The sequence below is a fragment of the Crinia signifera genome, chromosome 12 (assembly GCF_055691185.1).
Source record: "Crinia signifera chromosome 12, ASM5569118v1, whole genome shotgun sequence".
NCBI lineage: Eukaryota > Metazoa > Chordata > Amphibia > Anura > Myobatrachidae > Crinia > Crinia signifera.
This window is the reverse complement of record NC_139228.1, coordinates 46,840,361-46,865,426: the sequence shown is the minus strand read 5'-3', so window position 1 is coordinate 46,865,426 and position 25,066 is coordinate 46,840,361. Positions and strand designations below refer to the sequence as shown.

At 45.8% G+C, this 25,066-nt stretch overlaps 1 protein-coding gene across 1 annotated transcript in view; it reads right to left on the bottom strand.

Moving 5' to 3' along the window:
- STX7 (syntaxin 7) overlaps positions 1-25,066 on the bottom strand; it is a 310,458-nt gene that overhangs the window by 154,534 nt on the left and 130,858 nt on the right. Inside the window, exons 3-4 of the mRNA XM_083167279.1 lie at positions 15,320-15,389; positions 12,862-12,952 (exon numbers count right to left, since the gene is read on the bottom strand). Coding sequence (XP_083023405.1) covers positions 12,862-12,952; positions 15,320-15,389 — 161 coding nt within the window. The remainder of the gene's footprint in view (positions 1-12,861; positions 12,953-15,319; positions 15,390-25,066) is intronic.

The window sequence follows — 25,066 nt, the reverse complement described above, 5'->3', positions numbered from 1 at the left end:
TTGCTAGGTGTACCCCTGTAGATGCAGTAGAGATGATGACGTTTTGGGGTCTGGTGTTACATATGGGCATAGTAAAAAAGCCAGAAATTAGGCAATATTGGAGTACAGATGTTCTGTACAGCACCCCACTTTACCGTATGGCCATGACTCGGACTCGTTTTGAGATAATCCTTAAATTTTTACATTACACCGATAATGCACAGTGCCCACCCAGAGATGATCCCACCTTTGACCGGCTATTCAAAGTCAGGCCGGTCATTGATCATTTCAGTGCCAAATTTGCAGAGATGTACATCCCTGAAAAATTTTTTGTATCGACGAGTCCCTTATACATTTTAAAGGAAGGGTTAAATTCCGCCAGTACCTTCCCAGTAAGAGGGCAAGGTATGGCATAAAAATGTATAAACTGTGTGAAAGCACCTCAGGGTACACCCACAGGTTTAGGGTATATGAAGGGAAGGATTCAAGAATTGAACCGCCAGAATGCCCCCCCTCCCTCGTAGGTGTTAGTGGAAAAATTGTCTGGGATTTAGTGCACCCCTTCCTGGATAAAGGTTATCACCTCTATGTGGATAACTTTTACACTAGCATCCCCCTGTTTAAGGCCCTTGGTTCAAGAGGTACAGCAGCTTGCGGTACTGTGCGCAAGAACCAAAGAGGCCTCCCAAAAACGCACATTGCCCAAGTACTGAGAAGGGGTGAAAGCAGGGGAATATGCACTGAAAATATGTTGTTGGTCAAATATAAGGACAAGAGGGATGTCCTTATACTGACAACAATTCATGGAGACAGTACCACCTCCGTCCCTGTACGAGGTACCAGTACCCACACCTCAAAACCTAATTGTATCCTAGATTACAATAGGTACATGGGCGGAGTGGATCTTTCAGATCAGGTACTGAAGCCGTACAGTGCCCTGCGGAAGACAAAAATCTGGTACAAGAAGCTGGCCGTGTATATTATCCAGATGGCACTGTATAACGCTTACGTGCTATTCCGTTCTACCAGCCAGAGGGGGACATTTATGCACTTTCAAGAGGAAGTCATAAAGGGCCTAATATTTGGGAACCAGCAGGCAGAGGGCCCCAGTACTTCTAGTACTGGCCCCCGTATTGTACCAGGGCAGCATTTTCCTAACAAAATCCCCTCCACTGCAAGAAAGGGCAGGACACAAAAAAGGTGCAAAGTTTGCTATAAAAAGGGAATAAGAAAGGATACCATTTTCCACTGTGAAACTTGCCCCGACAAACCCGGCCTATGTATAAAGGAGTGTTTTAAAATATACCACACATCTATGGATTATTAGGGTTATCATTTCACCGTGCTTCGGGGGTCTTGCTAATGCCACATAGCACCCACCATTCATTCCACCAGAATCTGAGCTGCAAAATCCAAAAATCACTCCTTCCCTTCTGAGTCCTGCCATACACCCAACTGGTATTTTTTGGTCACATATGAGGCATTGCCATACTCGGGAGAAATTGGGGCATAGATTTTGGGGTGCTTTTTCTCCTTCATACCTTATGAAAATGAAAAATTTTGAGCCAGAACTGCATTTTTGTGTAAAAAAATGTAATTTTTCATTTTCACTGCCCAGTTGTATCAAAATTGGTGAAACCCCTGGGGGTTTGAAATGTACACTATACCCCTAGATGAATTCCCTGAGGGGTGTAGTTTGCAAAATGGGGTCACTTGTGGGGGGGTTCCACTGTATTGGTGCTTCGGGGGTCTTGCTAATGCGACATAGCACCCACCAACATTCCACCAGAATCTGAGCTGCAAAATCCAAAAATCACTCCTTCCCTTCTGAGTCCTGCCATGCACCCAAATGGTATTTTTTGGTCACATGTGAGGCATTGCCGTACTCGGGAGAAATTGGGGCACAGATTTTGGGGTGCTTTGTCTCCTTCATTCCTTGTAAAAATGAAAAATTTTGAGCCAGAACTGCATTTTTGTGTAAAAAATGTAATTTTTCATTTGCACAGCCCAGTTGTACCAAAATTGGTGAAACCCCTGGGGGTTTGAAATGTACACTATACCCCTAGATGAATTCCCTGAGGGGTGTAGTTTGCAAAATGGAGTCACTTGTGGGGGGGTTCCACTGTATTGGTGCTTCGGGGGTCTTGCTAATGCGACATAGCACCCACCAACATTCCACTAGAATCTGAGCTGCAAAATCCAAAAATCACTCCTTCCCTTCTGAGTCCTGCCATGCACCCAAATGGTATTTTTTGGTCACATGTGAGGCATTGCCGTACTCGGGAGAAATTGGGGCACAGATTTTGGGGTGCTTTGTCTCCTTCATTCCTTGTGAAAATGAAAAATTTTGAGCCAGAACTGCATTTTTGTGTAAAAAATGTAATTTTTCATTTGCACAGCCCAGTTGTATCAAAATTGGTGAAACCCCTGGGGGTTTGAAATGTACACTATAGCCCTAGATGAATTCCCTGAGGGGTGTAGTTTGCAAAATGGGGTCACTTGTGGGGGGGTTCCACTGTATTGGTGCTTCGGGGGTCTTGCTAATGCGACATAGCACCCACCAACATTCCACCAGAATCTGAGCTGCAAAATCCAAAAATCACTCCTTCCCTTCTGAGTCCTGCCATGCACCCAAATGGTATTTTTGGTCACATGTGAGGCATTGCCGTACTCGGGAGAAATTGGGGCACAGATTTTGGGGTGCTTTGTCTCCTTCATTCCTTGTGAAAATGAAAAATTTTGAGCCAGAACTGCATTTTTGTGTAAAAAATTTAATTTTTCATTTGCACAGCCCAGTTGTATCAAAATTGGTGAAACCCCTGGGGGTTTGAAATGTACACTATAGCCCTAGATGAATTCCCTGAGGGGTGTAGTTTGCAAAATGGGGTCACTTGTGGGGGGGTTCCACTGTATTGGTGCTTCGGGGGTCTTGCTAATGCGACATAGCACCCACCAACATTCCACCAGAATTTGAGCTGCAAAATCCAAAAATCACTCCTTCCCTTCTGAGTCCTGCCATGCACCCAAATGGTATTTTTGGTCACATGTGAGGCATTGCCGTACTCGGGAGAAATTGGGGCACAGATTTTGGGGTGCTTTGTCTCCTTCATTCCTTGGGAAAATGAAAAATTTTGAGCCAGAACTGCATTTTTGTGTAAAAAATGTAATTTTTCATTTGCACAGCCCAGTTGTATCAAAATTGGTGAAACCCCTGGGGGTTTGAAATGTACACTATACCCCTAGATGAATTCCCTGAGGGGTGTAGTTTGCAAAATGGGGTCACTTGTGGGGGGGTTCCACTGTATTGGTGCTTCGGGGGCAGGGGCGGATTGGCCTGCCGGGAAACCGGGCCGTTTCCCGGTGGGCCGGCACCTTTTAGGGCAGAATCGGCCGCACACCTACCTAACTGGGCCGCCGCAGCACTGTGTGTGCTGTGCTGTCACTGTGCCCTTAATGACGATGGCCGCCTGCTACTTCCCTCCGGCTCCCTCCTCCCTCCTCTCTGCTGCTGCGGCTGCAATGAGCTGCAGATACAGCCGCTGGCAGCCAGGGGGAGCACCTCTCAGACTGATGACGTCAGCCTGAGAGGGGAGAGACAGACGAGGAGCAGCAGCGCTGTGGCCGGGCAGCAGCTTTCAGAATCATCATGTGAGTCACACTGTGGGCTCTGGGGATACACTGGCTGGCAACCCTGTTAGGGAATGGGGGGAGGAAGAGAGAGAGACTAACTCCTGTCACTGTGTGTGATGGACATGGGGATACATCTCCCTGCATGTGCCAGCTTTACAGTGTAGGCTCTGCTGGAGGGGATTCTGTGTATGCCTGCATGTGGGGGGAAGGGGGTCTGTGACTGGCTGCTGTCTGCATTAGGGCATACAGACTCACTGTGTCTGTCAACTCAGATCCCCCTTCAGCTCAGCCCCCCCATAGGCAGACATGTGACATTCAGATCCCCTCCCCCCCCCCCCCCCCCCCCGAATATCTCTCATTTGCGGCACTAACGATGGGCGGGGTCACACACCACCCAGCCTGCAAAATCGTAGCCATAGCCAAATATATAAGAGAAAGGTAACCCTACCTAACCCACACCTATGCTATGCCCACCTAACCCACCTAACGCACACCTTCAAACAAATACCACCAGCACGGTCCCGGTCGTTGTACCCCGGCTCCTGCGCTCAGGGCAGTCAGAGTGTCGCGTCACACAGACACTCTCGCGGGAACACGCTCCGCACACACACTGTGCCGAAGCCGTGCGCACGCTGACTCTGACTGCTTACCGTGCGCTGAGCCCCGCAAGAGCGTTCGCACAGTGCCCTCCCTGACGGAATGTGTGCATTCTTCATACAAGGGGGACACGCACGCAGGTCCCATCACATCACCGTTGGAGGCATGCCCTTGCACCGATTATTGGGCGTGCCTCCAGGTAACGTCCACACCCCCATAAGCTCCCGCCGCTGTAAGTGGGGGAAGCCTCTTACCGCCACCGCTCACTGTGCACCGCGCTGCGCTGCTGTCAGTGGGAACACCCGCTGACATGTTGCTCACTTGCGCCCACGCTCCTGCCCTCCTGCGCCACTACAATACTGCCCGGGGGACCCGCACCGACCTGCCTTTTATCACTGCATGGAGCCGTCCCTTCTAACCTATGAGGGGCGTGGCTCCAGATAGCGGCAACACCCCCCCAAACGCTAGCACTAATGTGCGTGCGTGTTCCCCGGGCAGGAAAGTACAGTGTGGGGTGCTTCACCTATAGTGCCGCTGGAAGGAGATGTTCCCTGTCTGACACAATCCTCCACTTCTGTGCTACTACTGCAATCGTAAAACACAGAAGGGACAAAACGGGAGACACACAAAGCAGCACTGCCATCTGTCTTGCTGGACTGCGTACTGAGACAGCAGCTACAAGAGCCACTGGTGGGTGCTAAAATATGGAGCCCCTTTCTTTTCTCACCCTGGACCTACTACAGTGGCAAAACTCCATTGACCATGCAAGCAATCCTCCCCCCACCCACCCTACCAACCCATCTGCATCTCCCACACCAGCACCGCAACTGTCCATCACTAAGCCTGTGCACCCCTGCACCTAACCACCACAGAGCACCCACACAAGGCACACCCCGTCTCTCACCCACGACAACCCCACGTCCATCCCTCAAACTCCACTGCCACCATCGCTCCCAACCATCCCGCAAACAACTTCACCACCCCCACACCCACCCCTACACGACATACACCACACACATGCGGAACCCCTGCCCCTGAAGCTCCACTACCCACAGCACACCCGCACCACACCACCACCAACAAACACCCTCCCCCACCTATGCAAAAACACCTACAACTTCCACACCCGTCGTACTCAGGCACCCACCTACACCACTCCTGCACGCACACTTCCTCAACTGCCACTACCCCTGCACACAGCCAAGGCAACACTACATGCACACATCCCCCACCTGCAGTAAAATAGAAATTATATTTCACGCAATAAATGCGTTCACATGTTAAGGGGGCAAAGCCTAGTATATATATATATATATATATATATATATATATATACACACACATATATATATATATATATATATATATATATATTGCACAGGTAAAGGTATGTCACTTTTTTATGCATTTATAAAAAAGCTTGATAACAGTTAATAAGACTGAAACGCTGCCAAGCAACCTTATCATTCCTGTTCCTAAGTGCGGGCACCGGACGCAGTGAGGGCACCAGACGCAGTTATTCCATATCATCATATATATATATTTGTAGCAGGTCCGGCACTCCAAATGATTATCTCCTATATATTTGGCTACATCTGTCACTCAAAGTGGGTGTCTGTGTCTATAACGCTCTGTTCCTGGACTTTCCTCTTAATGTGTGATTGCCTTCATCTGTGCTGAACACCTTTCTGAGAAATTAACCTGTTTAAAACAGGTGATGGCAATCATACATTAAGGGGAAGTCTAGAAACAGAGCATTGTGTCCCTCCTGGAGAGGGTCATGTTGGGAGGTATGTGACAGAGAACCAGCCCAGTGAGCCCACAGACAGTGCCAGACACCCACTGCCTTCCCATGTTGCCCAGCACTGCTACTCCACAGCCACCAGGTGAGCGCCCCCCTCCTGCGATTTGCGGCAAAACCTCCCCCCCCCCCCGCGCGCCCCTCCCGCGATTCGCAGCAAAAACACCCACTCCCCCGCGACCTCCCCTACCGCGATTCGCAGCAAAAACACACCCGCGACCCCCCCTCCCGCAATTCGCGGCATAACCACCACCCCGTGACCCTCCCTCCCGCGAATCGCGGCAAACCCTCCCCCGTGACACCCCCCCCCCCCCGATTTGCGGAAAAAACACCCCCCCGCGATCTCCCTCCCGCGATTCGCGGCAAAAAGAACCCCCCCGCGACCCCCCCTTGCACGATTGGCGGCACCCCCCCTGCGACCCCCCTCCCGCGATTCGCGGCACACCCCCCCCCCCCCCCCCGCAATTCGCAGCAGCCCCAGGATTAAATGGCACATGCAAAACACTGACATGGCTATGGTCGACAATGAAAAAGGTTGACATGAGTTTTTGAAGATTTATTTTTAATTTTTTCATATTCATTGTCATGTGTCGACATGGACACCAATGAAGTGGCACACTTATGTCAACATTTACATGTGTTGACCTTTCTGTGTTGATTTTTTTCTTGTGGCGATTCGTGTCACACCCCCCGCAACCCCCCCTCCGGCGATTCGCGGCACCCCCCGTGACCCCCCACCTCCCGCAATTCGCGGCAACCCCCCACCGGAACCCCCATGAACCCCGCTCTCCCGCGATTTGCGGCACCCACCCCCCGCAACCCCCCCTCCCGCAAATCGCGGCACCCCCCCGCTATTCGCGGCAGCCCCAGGATTAAATGGCACATGCAAAACACTGGCACGGCTATGGTCGACAATGAAAAAGGTTGACATGAGTTTTTGAAGATTTATTTCATTTTTTGAATGTTTTCATATTCATTGTCATGTGTCAACATGGACACCAATGAAGTGGCACACTTATGTCAACTTTTACATGTGTTGACCTTTCTGTGTTGATTTTTTCTTGTGGCGATTCGCGTCACACCCCCCCCGCAACCCCCCCTCCCGCGATTCGCGGCACCCCCCGTGACCCCCCACCTCCCGCAATTCGCGGCAACCCCCCACCGGAATCCCTGTGAACCCCGCCCTCCCGCGATTCGCGGCACCCAACCCCGCGACCCCCCCCTCCCACAATTCGCGGCACCCCCCGTGATTCGCGGCAGCTCCAGAATTAAATTGCACATGGAAAACACTGACATGGCTATGGTCGACAATGAAAAAGGTTGACATGAGTTTTTGAAGTTTTTTTTTTCATTTTTTGAATGTTTTCATATTCATTCTCATGTGTCGACATGGACACCAATGAAGTGCCACACTTATGTCAACATTTACATGTGTTGACCTTTCTGTGTTGATTTTTTCTTGTGGCGATTTGCGTCACACACCCCCCCCCCCCCCACAACCCCCACTCCCGTGATTCACGGCACACACACACCTCCCCCGCGATTCTCGGCACCCCACCCCGTGACCCCCACTCCCGTGATTCATGGCACACCCCCGCGATCCCCCCCTCCCATGATACGCCGCAACCCCCGCCCCGTAACCCCCCCTCCCGCGATTCGCGGCACCCACCCCCGCGACCCCCCCTCCCGCAATTCGCGGCACCCCCCACGATTCGCGGCAGCTCCAGAATTAAATTGCACATGGCAAACACTGACATGGCTATGGTCGACAATGAAAAAGGTTGACATGAGTTTTTGAAGTTTTTTTTTTCATTTTTTGAATGTTTTCATATTCATTCTCATGTGTCGACATGGACACCAATGAAGTGCCACACTTATGTCAACATTTACATGTGTTGACCTTTCTGTGTTGATTTTTTCTTGTGGCGATTCGCGTCCCACCCCCCCCCCCCCGCAACCCCCACTCCTGCGATTCACGGCACACAAAACCCCCCCGCGATTCTCGGCACCCCACCCCGTGAACCCCCCTCCCGTGATTCACGGCACACCCCCCGCGACCCCCCTACCATGATTCGCCGCAACCCCCGCCCCCGTAACCCCCCTCCCGCGATTTGCGGCAACCCACCCCGGGAACCCCCTCCCGCGATTCTCTGCAATCCCTCCCCTCCCGCGATTCGCAGCATCCACCCCCCCACAACCCCCCCTTCTGCAATTCGCGGCACCCCCCGCGACCCCCCCTCCTGCAATTCGCGGCACCCTCCGCGACCCCCCCTCCCGCGATTCGCGGACACCTAAGTTGCAATAAAGGGCATCTTTCATACAATTCTAACCATATTTCTCATATACAAACGTTCACAAATTAAGGGGGCGCAGCCCCTTACGACGGTGTGAAGAGCGCCCGTAGGGCGCGATGAATCACCTAGTATGGAATAACTGCGTCCGGTGCCCGCACTTAGGAACAGGAATGATAAGGTTGCTTGGCAGCGTTTCAGTCTTATTAACTGTTATCAAGCTTTTTTATAAATGCATAAAAAAGTGACATACCTTTACCTGTGCAATAACGTGAAATGGAGTGAGTGAGCCGCTCCGGCATTGTGCACCGGCCTGGTGCGTCCCCCAGCAGTGACGTCACTGTACAGCTCCGTGCGGCTACGGCAAGCCGCCGAGCATCAGTGGTGTATCCATGTTGACAAGTACACAAATGTGTTGACATGCGTTGTTGAAATATACAGAGAGATCGGATGGTAAATCATTTAGTAATGCATGCAAGGAAATAAGAACATCTGTGAGACTGACACAAATGGATTTTTAAACTAGATGTAATAGCCCCTAGAGGTCGTAAGCTGCCCATACACGCTGCGATGCCGGGCTGTGCGTTCCTTGCTTTGAGGTGCGCGCTCCTGCGGCACCTCATCGCACAGTACAAAAAGTATGTGCTTGCACATACTTTGTGTACTTAGTTCTCATCACATTGCATCGCATTGCATGCACAACGCATGCACACGCAATGCAATGTGATGTGATCTGTGCTATTTAAGCCCACAACGCACGCCCGCATCGGGGCGTGTATGGGCAGCTTTACTAAGAATTTATCGCTCTCTTGCTTTATGTAAATGTTCTTATTTCCTTGCATGCATTGCTAAATGATTTACCATCTCTCTGTATATTTCAACAACGCATGTCAACATATTTGTGTACTTGTCACCATGGATACGCCATTGATGCTCGGCGGCTTGCCGTAGCCGCACGGCACTGACGTCACTGATATATATATATGTATAATGGCATCACGATGTGCGGCATACGTGTAATGAGCATCACGGTGTGTGGCATATGTATAATGGACATCACATTGTGAGGCATATGTATAATGGGCATCACGGTGTTTGTCATATGTATAATGGGCATCACGGTGTGTGGCATATGTATAATGGGCATCACGGTGTGTGGCATATGTATAATGGAGCATCACGGTGTGTGGCCTATGTATAATGGAGCATCACGGTGTTTGGCATATGTATATTGGGCATTACGGTGTTTGGCATATGTATAATGGGCATCACGGTGTGTGGCATATGTATAATGGGCATCACGGTGTGTGGCATATGTATAATGGCATCACGGTGTGTGGCATATGTATATTGGGCATCACGGTGTGTGGCATATGTATATTGGGCATCACGGTGTGTGGCATATGTATAATGGACATCACTGTCTCCCCTCCCTGCATCCTCCACTACTTTGTGACTCCCCTCCCTGCATCCCCTGCCACTCTGCATTCCGCCTCCTACCCTGCATCCTGTGCCACCATGCCCCCTCACACTCTGCATCCTGTGCCACCCTGCGTAAGTCCTCACTCCCTTCGTTCTCAGCCACTCTGCATCTCCCCTCCAAGCATTCTACGCCACCCTCCGTCCCCCCCTCCTTTACCTGCATCCTCTTCTACCCTGCCACTCTACTGTGTTGGGTGACCCCCTGTCACCCCCCCTGTCTCTATCTCCCCAGCCCCACAGGCTACAGAATAAACGTTGTACGCATGCGCCTATTCTGCAGCCTGAGGGGCTGGGGACATAGCCAGAGAGCCACTAGCCATGCCCTTACAGCGGCAAAAACCGGTCGTTGTAATAGGCCACACCCCATATTGATAGGCCACGCCCCCCCCCCCCCCCAAAAAAAAAATCGGGCCCCCCCCAAAAAAATCGGACCCCCCCCAAAAAAAAACCGGGCCCCCCCAGGGCTGCTTCAAGATATTTCCCGGGCTGGTTTTAATTCCCAATCCGCCCCTGTTCGGGGGTCTTGCTAATGCGACATAGCACCCACCAACATTCCACCAGAATCTGAGCTGCAAAATCCAAAAATCACTCCTTCCCTTCTGAGTCCTGCCATGCACCCAAATGGTATTTTTTGGTCACATGTGAGGCATTGCCGTACTCGGGAGAAATTGGGGCACAGATTTTGGGGTGCTTTGTCTCCTTCATTCCTTGGGAAAATGAAAAATTTTGAGCCAGAACTGCATTTTTGTGTAAAAAATGTAATTTTTCATTTGCACAGCCCAGTTGTATCAAAATTGGTGAAACCCCTGGGGGTTTGAAATATACACTATAGCCCTAGATGAATTCCCTGAGGGGTGTAGTTTGCAAAATGGGATCACTTGTGGGGGGGTTCCACTGTATTGGTGCTTCGGGGGTCTTGCTAATGCGACATAGCACCCACCAACATTCCACCAGAATCTGAGCTGCAAAATCCAAAAATCACTCCTTCCCTTCTGAGTCCTGCCATGCACCCAAATGGTATTTTTTGGTCACATGTGAGGCATTGCCGTACTCGGGAGAAATTGGGGCACAGATTTTGGGGTGCTTTGTCTCCTTCATTCCTTGGGAAAATAAAAATTGTGAGCCAGAACTGCATTTTTGTGTAAAAAATTTAATTTTTCATTTTCACTGCCCAGTTGTACCACAATTGGTGAAACCCCTGGGGGTTTGAAATGTACACTATACCCCTAGATGAATTCCCTGAGGGGTGTAGTTTGCAAAATGGGGTCACTTGTGGGGGGGTTCCTAACTTTTAGCATCTTATGGTGCCTAGAAACCTACAAGGTGCCTAAAAAATAATCTCATAAAAAGGAGGCTCCAAAATCAAGTAGGTGCTCCTTCTATTATGAAGCCTGTGGTTTGGTCAACGTGCACACTAGGGCCACATATAGGATATTTATGAAAACAAAAGAATTGGGGGAATCAATTTTTAGTCACATTTCTCTAGTAAAATCTACTGTGTTCCTTAGAAAAATGTATTAAAATTGCAAATCTGCAAAAAAAATGAAATTTTGAAATTTCACCTACACTTTGTTTTAATTCCTGTGAAACACCTAAAGGGTTAACAAACTTCCAAAATGCTGTTTTGAATACTGTGAGGGGTGCAGTTTTTGAAATGGCATCATTTATGGGGGTGTCTCACATACAAGTCCCTCAAAGTCACATCAGAACTGAACTGGTCCCTAAAAAAATCAGTGTTTGAAATTTTCTTGAAAATTTGAGAATTTGCTATTCATATTTTAAGCCTCCTAGTGTCCAAAAAATTTAAAAGGAAGTTGAAATAATGATGGAAACATAAAGTAGACATATGGTCTATGTTAGTTATTAACTATTTTGAGTGGTATGATTATTTGTCTCACAAGCAGAAAATTTTACATTTTGAAAATTGCTAAATTTTCCATTTTTTTACGACATTTTGGTATTTTTCACAAAAAAACACAGACTGTATCGACCCAAATTTACCACTAATTTGAAGTACAATGTGTCACGAGAAAACAATCTCAAAATCACTGGGATAAGTAAAAGCAAAAAAAAAGTTATCCCCACTTAAGTGATACATGTCAGATTTGAAAAAAAGGGCTCTGTCAGGAAAGCAAAAACTGGCTGCGTCAGGAAGGGGTTAAATAACTTTATCCATAACACTGTGCATTAAAAGTGCTAAAACCATTAAGGCAGCACTGGTACAGGTTGTTTTACCAGCTATGATGAGGGTAAGTTATTGACAGAGCTCACAATTAGGTTCGTTCCTGGCTTCAGCTTATCCAATGTTATCACTAGATAACTCAGAGGTAGATTGAATCTTCCAGCTAGTTTCTACTATCCTAGTTGCCATTACAGATGAAGCATTTTATAACAGTAGAAATCATGGCACATCTGAGTGAGGTCTGTAATTAGCCAGTAGTGTTGCCTTTAAGATGAAAAACAATGACTACTGAGAGCAAAATCACTTCCTCTAGTATTATACAGTACTATACTATTAGAACATACAATCAGGGAAATTACTGAAATGGTCATATTTTGACCTGACCATTTCAGTAATTTCCCTGATTGTATGTTCTAATAGTATAGTACTGTATAATACTAGAGGAAGTGATTTTGCTCTCAGTAGTCATTGTTTTTCTTCTTAAAGGCAACACTACTGGCTAATTACTAGTCTAAAATTAGATATGATGGGACAGATACATTTTTGACTGGTATGACAACATATTGGAATTCACTGTATAGTAGTTAACCAATCAAGTAAATATATACTACTGATTTTATATAACTATAATTATTAGTACTTCGCCAGGTCAGATTTAATTAGTATTGCATAAATACGTTAAGTGCAGGATAACCTCATGTTTTTTTTGTTTGCACCCCATATAAGTACAAACAAAAAAATTAGACAGGTTTTTCCTACAATCAGGCACATCTGTTAGGTCTATATGAACTTGGAATCAGGAGTTCCTCCAAAAGCATATTGTGATTCAAGAGATGGTGGTAATTATCTGGTGCAAATTGTATTCAAACAAAATTAGGCATGTTATACATTTTATATACCTGATCAAAGTCTGCAGGGAGAGATGAAAAGTCCTTTAGGCATTTGTCTGTGTCTTTTGCAAGTTTGTTTATGTACTGTATTTTCTGTTGTCTATAACAAAAACATCAGCATTCTGTTACACAAGTATTGCTTCAAAGAAGAATGAAATTAAAACAATTATGTATTATTGCAAGAAAAGGGGACATTTTTCTTTGGAAAATGGAGAAAAATGATTGGAGCCAATTTAATACTGACAATGGTGTTGGGACAAGGGAAAGTAACATTTTGTTCACACTTCAGACAATTAAAACATGGAATAGTATTTTGCGTCTTTAACTGGGTACAGTATACAATATTTTGAACAATTTAGCCAATCTTACTAAGATGAGTCAGAATGACAAGATGTTCAAATTGTCCAGAGTGTAACCACTATGTTGTCGTGAGATACATCCTTAGCTGTTTGAACATGCAAGTGAGGTAGATGCTACAGAATCATAGGCATTTCTATAATGGATGCAGTGTGCATGGTGCAAACAGGCCCCTGGGTCAAGGGGGCCAACACAGCACCTCTATATTATACTTATCCCTCCAGAACCCCACGATGGCATCTCTGCATCAGACACATAAATCACTTGAAAAATGGTAGCCGCAAGCGTACTGGATATGTCCCTGGGATCAAGGCGCAGGTGCTGGGCATACACAGTAGACTCTCGCCGTCAGAGATTCCACTCCTCTCTTAAAATGCCCCTCTGTGGAATGCAGCATGGTCCCCTCCCCATCACTGCCAGCTTTGGCAAGTGTACGCACTTGCCAATACAGGCTTCCCTGCCTGGACATATTAGGGGCATTGATCTCTGTACTTTATTCATTGTATTGTTCATTGTATTTGCCTGGGCATAACACAGTGTAGTAGCTTTACCATGTTTACATGAGAGCTGACACGCTGCATTGCTTGTCTGACAGGTGAGTTATGCCCTATACACACAGGGCGAAGGGAGCTTTGTGCTGAGCCATCTGTCACTGCTGGTGTTCTCAATTGAGAGAACAAGGGCGAGGACAATATTAATACTGAAGGTTGTTAGATTGACACCACTGAGGTCGACATGGGCCATGGTCGAACCTGAAAAGGTCAATATGGGCTTCGGTCGACAGGTTATTAGGTTGACATGGGGTTTTTCACTTTTCTTTGAGCTGACAAGTACCAATAGGCAGTATTTCATGCCCTACCATCCACTAGGGCATTGTGGGAGAATAAAATAGTGTGCAGAGTGTAGCGAGGCATCGTGCCGAAGCATGGCGAGCACAGCGAACCATGTGAGGGGAACGCAGTGCACCGATGCTGTGTCCATGTCGACATCCGGGAGAAAAGAAAGTGAAACACCCCATCTCAACCTTGTCCATGCCGACCTAAACCCATGTCCACCTAAACCCATGTCAACACTTTCAGGTGTCAACCTCTTGGCCCATGTCGACCATCAGTGGTTGACCCACTGCTTAGTTGACTTAACAGCCCTTACATTTGTGAGATTTTGTCAGATTTGACCCAATTCAGGTGGATTGGTTCAATTTATCTGACAAAATCTGATGTGCCTATCTGACAAAATCTTATGTGCCTGATGTGTAGGACTCATTGCACAATCCCGTGCCATTGGGTATAACCAAGAGATCGCAAGAGATTGAACCTCCTGCACATAGGATAAATCTTGAAAAAAAATGACCTTAGTGCTGTCTATTCTATGACCCATACCCAAATCTAGTCAGGCGATAGCGACGCGCGGGACTGGGCATCGCCGATGCTAGGGGCCATACACATGGAGCGATCTAAGTGGTCTAGTCAGATTGCTTAGAAATGGGATTGTAATCACCCCGTGTTTATGCCCCATTAGCCCCACTGCCCCATCTCTATCATGTGTTTGTAGTGTCACATCTGGGTTTTATAATACAAATGATTGCACCATACTTAAAAAACAAAAGCAGCAGTTAATTAAGTAAGGTAGTAAGTAAAGTTTTATTTATATAGCGCACTTTCTCCAACATGACTCAAGGTGCTTAATAATGTTAGTGACTGAGATTGCAGTCTAGAAAAGAAAAGAGAAAAAAATATATATTTTGCTGTAGATTCTTAAGTGTGACTTTATTTTGAACACACACAATCACAAAACAGATTTACAGTAATAGTGGATGTGTTAGTCTAAATTTAACCTATTCTGCACCCGAGGTTCTTTTTCATTCCTAATGGAACAGATTTATATCAATGGAACTACTATTAGGAATTAGGGTAGTTCCTTAACGCCATGCATAGTTAATTATATTTTGTGGCATTGTTCCTTAAAACCATGCATATTATATTTTGTGGCATTGTTGGAGAAGATACATTATGCAATATAGTAATATGCAGCAAAGTCTGCCAACTTGCATGAATGTCCTCTATGCCATGTCCAATGTCAAGACTGCTGCGCTGATTAGTATATTACTCACAGTTGCTTCTGTAGCTCTGTGGTGTCCTGAATGGTTCCAAGTTGATTTACACTCCTTTGTATTTCAGAAGCTGAATGGAATACAGAAAGTTGTTATTCAGGTGCATCATTTAGTACAAGAGTCTCATAGTTACATAGGCCCTTATTCTGATCGGTGCGGGCCGATCAGAATATGCGGCCGCAACCGTGCAGGCGAATCCCCGCCTTCCATACGGATCGCCACCTGCCGTCCGTACGCGGATATGTGGCGATCCGCATGAAATTGGACGGGGATACGCCTCCTCCATGGTGGGAGCAGCCCCTGCATTCGATGGTCGCCGAACATCGAATGCAGGGCCGCACGCTCCACCAGGTCCCGCAACACAAGACCACACGGACACTTGTCCGTGTGAAAACATGTATGGGGGCGGGCAGCTGACATCCGGCGATGTCAGATGCCCGCCCGTACCCACGCGTCACGGCCTCATTACCATGCATACGCCCCGCGTTTGCATGGGAACGCCCATGAAACGGGGGGCGTATGCATAGGGTAATGAGGATAAGTAGCCCCTCACGCCCCTCTACGCCCCCTGTGCGGCGTATAAAGAATCCGTGCGGCGAAATCGCCTGCACATGCGCAGAGTGACCTCTGCACATGCGCAGACGATCAACATCGGCGGTCCGTCCGCATGCGGGAATATCCGCACCGATCAGAATAAGGGCCATAGTTACATAGTAGGTGAGGCTGAATAAAGACTTGCTTCCATCTAGTTCAACCTATTTTTATAATAGTTTATCCCTTGTTGTATAGTATGTTCCGATATTTTAAAGACAGATTATGTTACTTATTCGTACCCGTGGATGTTTTTAACCAATAAATGTTTATCCAACCTTATTTTAAACTTATTTATAGTGTCTGCTGACACCACTTCTTCAGGAAGAGAGTTCCAAAGTTTAACTGTTCTGACTGTAAAGAAATGTTTTCTTCTAGATGAATAAAATCTTTTTTCTTCTAATTTAAACTCATGCCCTCTCGTCCTAGATTCCTGTCTAGCAGAAAAAATGGTGTTTGACAGTTCCTTATATTGGTCTCTAATGTATTTATATATATATTGAGCATGTCCCTCCTTAAACGTCTCTTCTCTGTAAATAGTCCCAGATTGCTTAATCTTTCCTCGTAGCTTACATTCTCCATCCCCCTAATAAGCTTTGTTGCTCTTCTTTGGATGTTTTATAATTCTATGATGTCCTTTTTATAGTGTGGGGCCCATAATTGTTCTTCCGTAATCGAGGTGCGGTCTAACCAATGATTTGTACAGAGGCCTAATTACTTTTGAATCCCTAGTTTCCATGCCCCTTTTAATACATGCTAGAGTTTTGTTGGCCTTTATTGGTGATATATTACATTGAGCACTACACCCTAGTTTGTTGTCTATTTGGACTCCTACAGATGGAGCAGGTATCTTCTTTGCAGGGAATGGCGATGGCGACGCCAGCCGCCATCCCCTGCCACCCGCCATCTGTATCTGCTTGTCGGCGGTCACCCGGGGTCTCAGTCAGATGTACGCCGGGCTGCTGGTGGATCGCCAGCAGTGACGTTCTGGCGATTCGCCAGCAAGAGGGAGCCCGGCTCCATCTGTAGATCCTTTTCGAGTACCGAATTACCAAATTCATCCCCGCTTAGGTTATAACTAGCACACTGGTTATGTCTCCCAAGGTGCATGACCTTGCATTTGTTCCACTTTTTTGCCCACTCATCTACATTGTCAAGATTATTTTGAAGCGTGGTGACATCTTCTGATGATTTAATAACTCTGCTCAGTTTTGTATCGTCCGCAAAGATGGATACATTGCTGAGTAACCCCATCCCAATATCATTAATAAAAATGTTAAATAAAATGGGCCCTAGAACCGAACCCTGAGGCACACCACTTAGTAATGGTGTCATATTTGATACGGCACTGTTCACGACCACTCTTTGTTCTCTATTACACAGCCAGTTCCCTACCCATCTACAGATATTTGCCCCTAATCCCAGGTCCTCCATTTTATTTATAAACCTCTTGTGTGGTACGATGTCGAAGGCTTTAGCAAAATCTAGGAAAATCACATCTACAGCGTTTCCATTATCAAGGTTTTTGCTAACCTCTTCATAGAAACCAAGTAGATTAGTTTGGCATGAACGATTTTTCACGAACCCATGCTGGTTATTACTGAGTAAACTATGAAGGTCTAAATATTGCTGGATACCATCTCTTAAAAATCCTTCAAATAGTTTACCCACTATTGATGTTAGACTAACAGGTCTGTAATTAGCGGGATCCTCCTTTTTTGAATAATGGCACTACCACTGCTATTCTCCAGTCTTTTGGTAACTTTTCTGATGATAGTGAATTATCAAAGATATAATGTAGAGGGGAAGCTAATTCCTCCCTTAATTCCATTAGTACCCTAGGATGAATCCCATCTGGCCCAGGTGATTATTTCCTCAGTAGAGAAATCAATATTGAGGTCCGGCTTGTTCATCCCATTTGTGGGATGTGTGCGTTCCACAGTCTCCTCTCCCTTAGTAAACAATGATGAGAAGAACTCCTTCAACAATTCTGTTTTTCCCTTATCCTCCGTAAAACTTTTTCCAGTGATATCGGTTAGTGGGCCTATGTTGTCTTAATTATATGTTTACTATTTATGTATTTGAAAAACTTTTTGGGGTTAGTTTTGCTTTCAGTGGCTATGCACTCTTCATAATCCATTTTAGCTACTTTGATTGCCCCTTTGCAAATTTTGTTTGATTCTTTGTAATTGGTGAACGCCTCCTCATTTAAGTTATTTTTATAGAATTTAAATGCTCTTCTTTTATTGTTGATTGCTGACCTAACTTTTTTGTCCAACCATGGTGACTTTTTTTTTTTTTTTTATTTACCCATATTTACTATAGGAATGTCTCGGGGGGCGAGGGGGGGGGGGGTACAAATAGCTGTAGAGTTTACATAACGACTGATTGCTGCAAAGTTCAGTTTGACTGCGGGGATTAGCGTGCAGTATAATCCTCAGTAATTTATTAATAATAATAGTAATAGTTATACATTTATTTGTAATTATTACTATTACATAGCAATTAGCCATTGGGGAAACCCAGCGGCTAATAGAAAATCCCCCTCAATGTTTATGTTTATCAGGTAAAACAGACATTAATGGTGATCACAGAAGCACTAAGTAATGTACAGTAAGTAATAAGTGGAATCAAGCTAGCAATTGTAACATACAGTACAAATAAAATATAGAAACAAGTTAAATTAGAACGATTGGGGTGTATTGGCATAGTAAAGCAATAATGCACATTCACAGCTCAAAAGATGCAGCTCAATAACAAACTATACAGTAATGAATAATTGTCAAATTACTGAGAGGAAGAGTGCAGCACACGAGTGTACCTGTTATCCATCGCATATATTGAGGACTAAGAGGAGTCAGTCACAATTGTTATTGAAATACCCCAGCATCCACCAACATAGTTAATACCTTAACATTATAGTGTGACACACCATTGGAAGACCTAAATGCATTAAAGACTATTTTACCACTGACAAGATTCTCAATATCAGGTACACATGATCATTTAAAGGGGACAAAGCAGCAAATCCAGTAAAGAGGGAAAAAATATACATTATGTTTTTAAAACTTTATTGGGGGTATTGAATTCCAGGCAATTTTTAGGTGGTATTCGACTCGCCCTATTTAATTCAAGTGCTTATTTTTCCCCTGGGTGAAAAATCAAGTGCTGTCAAAAACCGCGTTTCTCTGCGAAGTTGATGACAATTTGCGGAAACTTTTGCCTGTTTTTGCCCATGCTGATACGTTCCCTTAAAAAGGTGAAACAACAACATTGGCAAACATATACTCAAAAACAGGCAAAACTCCTGTGGTTGAATACTGATAGGGGAATTATTGCCGTTTTTTTGCCTGGCCAGGAAATTCATCCAGGATTGAGTATCCCCCCTTAAATGTGTATTTGTTCTCTGAAGTTTATTTGAAGATTCAACTTTTTCTGTGTAGCATGTCTTTGTAAAAGCACAGGTCTCCTAAGTCTTTCATAGGTGGAGCGCACATATAATCTTTAAACAGTTACATTTTAAATGAATTACAAAAAGTGCAGTGGTTACCATATATGTGTCTTCTTTTTTAATTCAGGGAATTTTTTTTACCAACTCTACCACTTGGCAGCTTTATAAAATATAAAACATCCATTATTTATTGCCATTAGCAGCAGAAGGGTCAGTGAGGAATCACTACCAACCTTCTATTTTTTTTTATATTAAAACTCTAGGCCAAACTATCCTCTTGTGGCAGTTAACTAATGCTAAGTGCTAATATTAGATTGCAAGTTCAACTGAGTAACAAAATGGGGTCTAATTAGCAACACGCATTATGCGGCTTGAGGCACCACAATGTTGGCAAGTTTAAACGATACTTACAACACCGTAAACCCACTAGCAGTACAACTGTAAACATGATTATTTACATTCATGTTTGTGGCACATGTGCTTTAAGTAGCATACTTGTTTGCCATCACAGTGCCTGCCTCTGGGGTCCACATACTGCTTCTCCTTAAATGTAGAATAATGAATAAAAATTATGGACTCATAAGGAAATTAAAATCCAAATTTAAAATTGATACTTCTTATTTTGTTTCACTTTCAGTCAGTGCAAAAACCCAAATTCCGGTGATGAACATAGATATCTCAGTAAATATAAAGGACATGCTATGTTTTGATATTTGTCAGATCATCATTAGTGTGCAGACTGCATTTCTTGGTTGTGACTGAAGAAGAAAGGAACTACTGCTTTATATTTTACCAGTTTAAAGTTTAAGGGGGTTATGCAATCCCGGATCACGGCTGTCGATCCCTCCCGCCAGCCTTGATCCTAGCCCTTTTGCAGCAAATCGATTGGCGAAAAGGTGGCGTGTCCGCAAAAACGGCTTGGATTGATGATTTACGGCTGGTATCACGACAAGCCAAAGCCGTTATCAGCCGAACGGGCTCGACAGCTTTTAAAGTCGGTCTTGTTCTGTCATGATCATCCTTCAATGCTGTCGGTAAAGACAGCATTGAATAGGGCCCCGCCACTATTTCCCCCATCGGGAATAGCGGCAGAGGATTGTATACCAGAGAATTGTTAAACTGCAAAGTTATATACTGTATCTGGTAAAATTGTCTGTTTTATCAGCATTTCAAAGTGAAAAGAAGTTAAAGCAAGCACTACAATGTACACAATTATACATGACTGATTTTGACCCGTTCATTTAAGAATTTCGGTACTTGTGTAGTTTCACGGCAGCAGCTTACGCCGTCAGCGTAACACTCCTGTCAGAATCAGCGTAGTGTTCCCGCGGCCAGTGTAGTCAGTTAGAAGTAGTGTAGTGTTCCTGTGGCCGCTTAAGCATCCCTGGCTAAATTATCAGCGTAGGCTGCCACCGTGAAACTGCATCTATGTCCCCGGCATGCCTACTCAGTGCCTCTCTCACATAAAAACCATATAACAAGCACATAAAAAAACCAAGGGATGAGGGGGCGTGTTCTGGCTACGAGAGGGACAGGACGTCATTAAGAAAAGCTCCTCAACTGAGCCCTCTAATTTGGCATTTTCTACCTGCCATCACCCCTTCCCTATACTCCACAACTGCCCCCCTCGTACCTGCTTGTACTCCGACAGCAGGGGGACTGAGTCGCGCAGTCGGGGAGCACTTCTTAGTGCTCCTGCAGGTTGTGGCCTTCCACGGAGCAGGAGCCGGGACCTAAATTTATATCCCACCACGCGGCGTGCCTTCGGCGGGGCAGAAACTCATCCTAGCGCCTGGTGACTGGGGCTGTGCCGGAGGGGACCTCTTGCCGCTACTGCCGCCTGCTGCTCCCACACTGGGGAGCCGGAATCTGCCTGTCTGACACCCCGCCGACCGCAGCACACATCGCGGCCGGAGCGGGGACCCGGAGCGCGGCCCCAGATGGGGGAGGGGACTCGCCGCACAGAAGGCGAAGTACCCAGCATACACCCCCAATAAGGCAGGGGGGGGCCCGTCCTCACTGAATCTTCCCCTAAAACCCCTGGGCTCTAACACGGAAAGGGCAACAGCCTCACAACACACTGTGTCACTGCATAGGCGGCAGTCATCTTTTTGGTTAGAAACCTCTACCTCCACTTCCTCCCTCCTGCAGCAGCATCTTGCAAGATCCCCATACAGCCCAACCACCTAATATAACATATATCTTCCTCTCCCTACAACACTGCCATATCAGTGGAAAGATTACTGGCAGCCCAGTAGAGCCTACTCCAGAACTGAACACTTCACTGAAAAAAGATCTTTTCCCACAAACAGAGTGGAAACTACTGGGCCCTGGCTAACCATCACTGGAACCTCTGTCCACATCATATATATCTAAAATACTCCACTCCATCTGCAATAACCTGTTCCCCGACCTATTCTCTGCAAACTGCCAGGGAAATAAAGTTAACTGAGGTATTGAATGCGAATGGGAACATTGAGAACACAAGACACCCCCCTCAATCTCTCATACCCCATAGCTTTGAAAGATAACAAACCTCCCAGCTGTGCAGACATCTCTAAAAAATTCACCATCCCTGCAACTCCTGGCTCAGTGTGAGGATGTAAACTTCTCCACTCACCCGAGTCCCGGGGAGCACTTTACAACTCTATGATCCCAATGTCAATATAACTGTCCTTTCCTGCTACAGACTTCTACATACCCCTTCTCAACCGAATTTCTGCCTCCCCATACCAATCCCTTTCCCAATATGCCAAGGGATAATAAGAAACTGGTTGATTCAGAACTCTCTCTAAGCCTCAAAAAAATTGCATTCTCTACAAACAAATCCTCTCAGGATTCCATTCCTACACATCAAGAAAATTCTGACTCCTAGGACTCTGACATTGCTCCGCTTACTAGAAAAGACATACGCTCTCTTTTCCATGAGATTCAGGAGACAAGACGCTCAGTTCAGGCGATTCAATCTGAAGTACATAAAGCGGTCAACTCTCTAAGAGCCAATCTCAATGATCTCGGAGACAGAACTGATCATCTAGAGACAAAAATAGATGAAGTGATCTCATCTCACAACGAACAGGAGGATGAGATCCGTACACTAAAACAAGAGGTCCAATCAATACTAGACTACCAAGAAGATCAGGACAACAGAGCGAGATGCAATAATCTTCGCATTAGAGACCTTAAAAAGCTATTCTTGCATCTTTCTCCATCCACCCCAGAGGATCACCTCCTACTCGACCGAGCCCACCGAGCCCTTCGTCCTCGCTCACAAGAGACCTCGCAGCCTAGAGATGTCATCCTTAGATGTCACTATTATACAGCAAAAGAGGATATCCTCCGCGAGTCCAGAAAACTACCATCAGTCTCTTTCCAGGGTCACTCCCTCCAAATATTCCAAGAAGTCGCCCCTACTACCTTACTCAAAAGAAAGGACTTTAGGCCTGTCACATCTTTACTGCGAGAGAACAAAATTCGCTATAGATGGGGCTTTCCATTCCGCATCCTAGTCTGGCACCAGAACCGCTTCCATGCAGCGAAAAATCTAGAGGAAGCCCACCATCTTCTGGATATCCTAGGCCTGAAAGCGCCTGCTCCTTCTGGAGAATCGATCACTAGGCCCCAGGAGTCCTCCAACCTAGACCAACTAACGACACCACGGCGTACCCTGAATCGTGACTGGTCCAAGGTGTCCTTCGCTAGAAAGGCGACCTCAATCGACCTCCCACCCTGAGGCTTCATTGAAGAAGATTCTCGGCACTACCCCCCATTACCTAGGTGATATGTGGACTCGCTGATCTGTCCAATGTTTTCTAAACATAGTTAACTCCACTTAATTTCACCAAGGCACACCTGTGTTCAGTTGAAGTTTTATTTTTATTCTTACCATGTTTTCATACCCATGATCTTCAAAGTTTTATCAGCATCTAACTTGTAATTTTTAGGCATCTCTCGGTTGGGAGGTGCTGGGAGACACGTCTTTGCCCAGTTCTTTCAGCAAGGGTCTTATTGTAAATGTTAACTCTATGTAAATTCGGTTGTTTCTTTTTTCATTCCTATAAAACTAGCAGGAAGCAACACTCTTACTTCCTTTACATGTTTATTATCTATATATAGATTTAGCTCCCCTGGTGGACAGGGACTATATCCTTGTAGTCGTATGTCTGCCCCAAAACCAGACCACGCTCTCTATCTTGGGTTCTATACCCAGGTCCAATCACTGTCACTCTGTGACGTTCCCCTGTCCTCCCCCGACCGGCAATCTCGACCAGACCTCACTTACTCTGGTCTCCAACTCCCATGCCCCTTCACTCTACTTCTATTTTCTCCCATCTTGCTCTTGCCCTTCCCTTCTCCTGTAGGTAGATATCTAACTGTTAAAAACCAAACAGCTCTATCCTATCTCTTGTCGCTTGTACTATGCTATGGTTCTCCTGGGGGAATCCTCGGGGGAGCCCATGAGACGTTTCTCCAACTTTTCCCTTCTGTAAAGGGATTGAACAGTCCTACAAAACGTACCAAACTTTACCTCACACATAAACAATCCAAAAGTGACATGGTCTCCTGGAGGAAGACTCACTTTAAAAAACCCTCCCACCCTGAACCAAAATCCAAGGCCTACCCCCCCTCTCTTTCCACGCATGCGACTCTAAACAAAAAATAAATGTAGAGTAGCTATACTATTTGCATCACATCTGACATTTGATCTTTTAAACTCACACATGGATAAGACAGGGAGATGGGTCATACTAGTAGGTAAACTTAATGGAGAAGAATGTACCTATATACGCCCCTAATCAACAACAAGCCTATTTTTTTCAATAAGCTTGGCACCCTTCTTTCTACGTTTGCTAGAGGCTCAGTTATAGTAGCAGGAGACTTTAACGAAGTATTAGACAGAGACTTAGACCGAACCACCTCCCTCTCATCCTCCGGCTCTAGAGCCCCCTCCCCGGCAACCTTAGCCCTACACTCTCACCTTAAACGCCATCTTCTATTTGACTCCTTTCGTATACTAAATCCCACAACTAAAGACTACACATTCTTCTCTTCTGTACATAAAACCTACTCGCGTATTGACATGATCTTATTGAGCAGAGATCTCACGTCTAAAATACAAAAAGCCAAAATTCACCCTATGATCTGGTCGGATCATTGTCCCATCTCCACAACAATTACTACACTAACCTCCCGCCCGACTTCATCTAACTGGAGGATTAATGATTCTCTCCTCCACAACACCGAGCTCTCTACCAAAATCAGAGACCATCTACTCGAATATTTCAAATTGAATAACCTCCCAGATACATCCCCGTTAACACTATGGGAAGCTCATAAAGCAGTATTACGAGGTTACCTTATAAGCATGGCCTCCAGTTACCGAAAATCAGTGAAATCCCGTCTCAATATCATAACTACTAAGCTTCAAACCTTGGAAAACCAACACAAACTCTCTCCCACTTAATATAACTTTGACCTTCTCTCTAAAGCTAGAGCTTATCTATCGCTTTTCTCTCTGAACGTACTGCTAAAATGCTTCAGAAGCTGAAGCAAACGTTCTATGAGATGGGAGATAAGGTGGATAAATTACTCGCTTCAAGACTCAGATCCCAACGCTCACAAAATAACATACTAGCTATCAAAACTAAAACCGGTATCTTATCCCATTCTCTCGATATCATTCATCAAGAATTTCAGAACTTCTA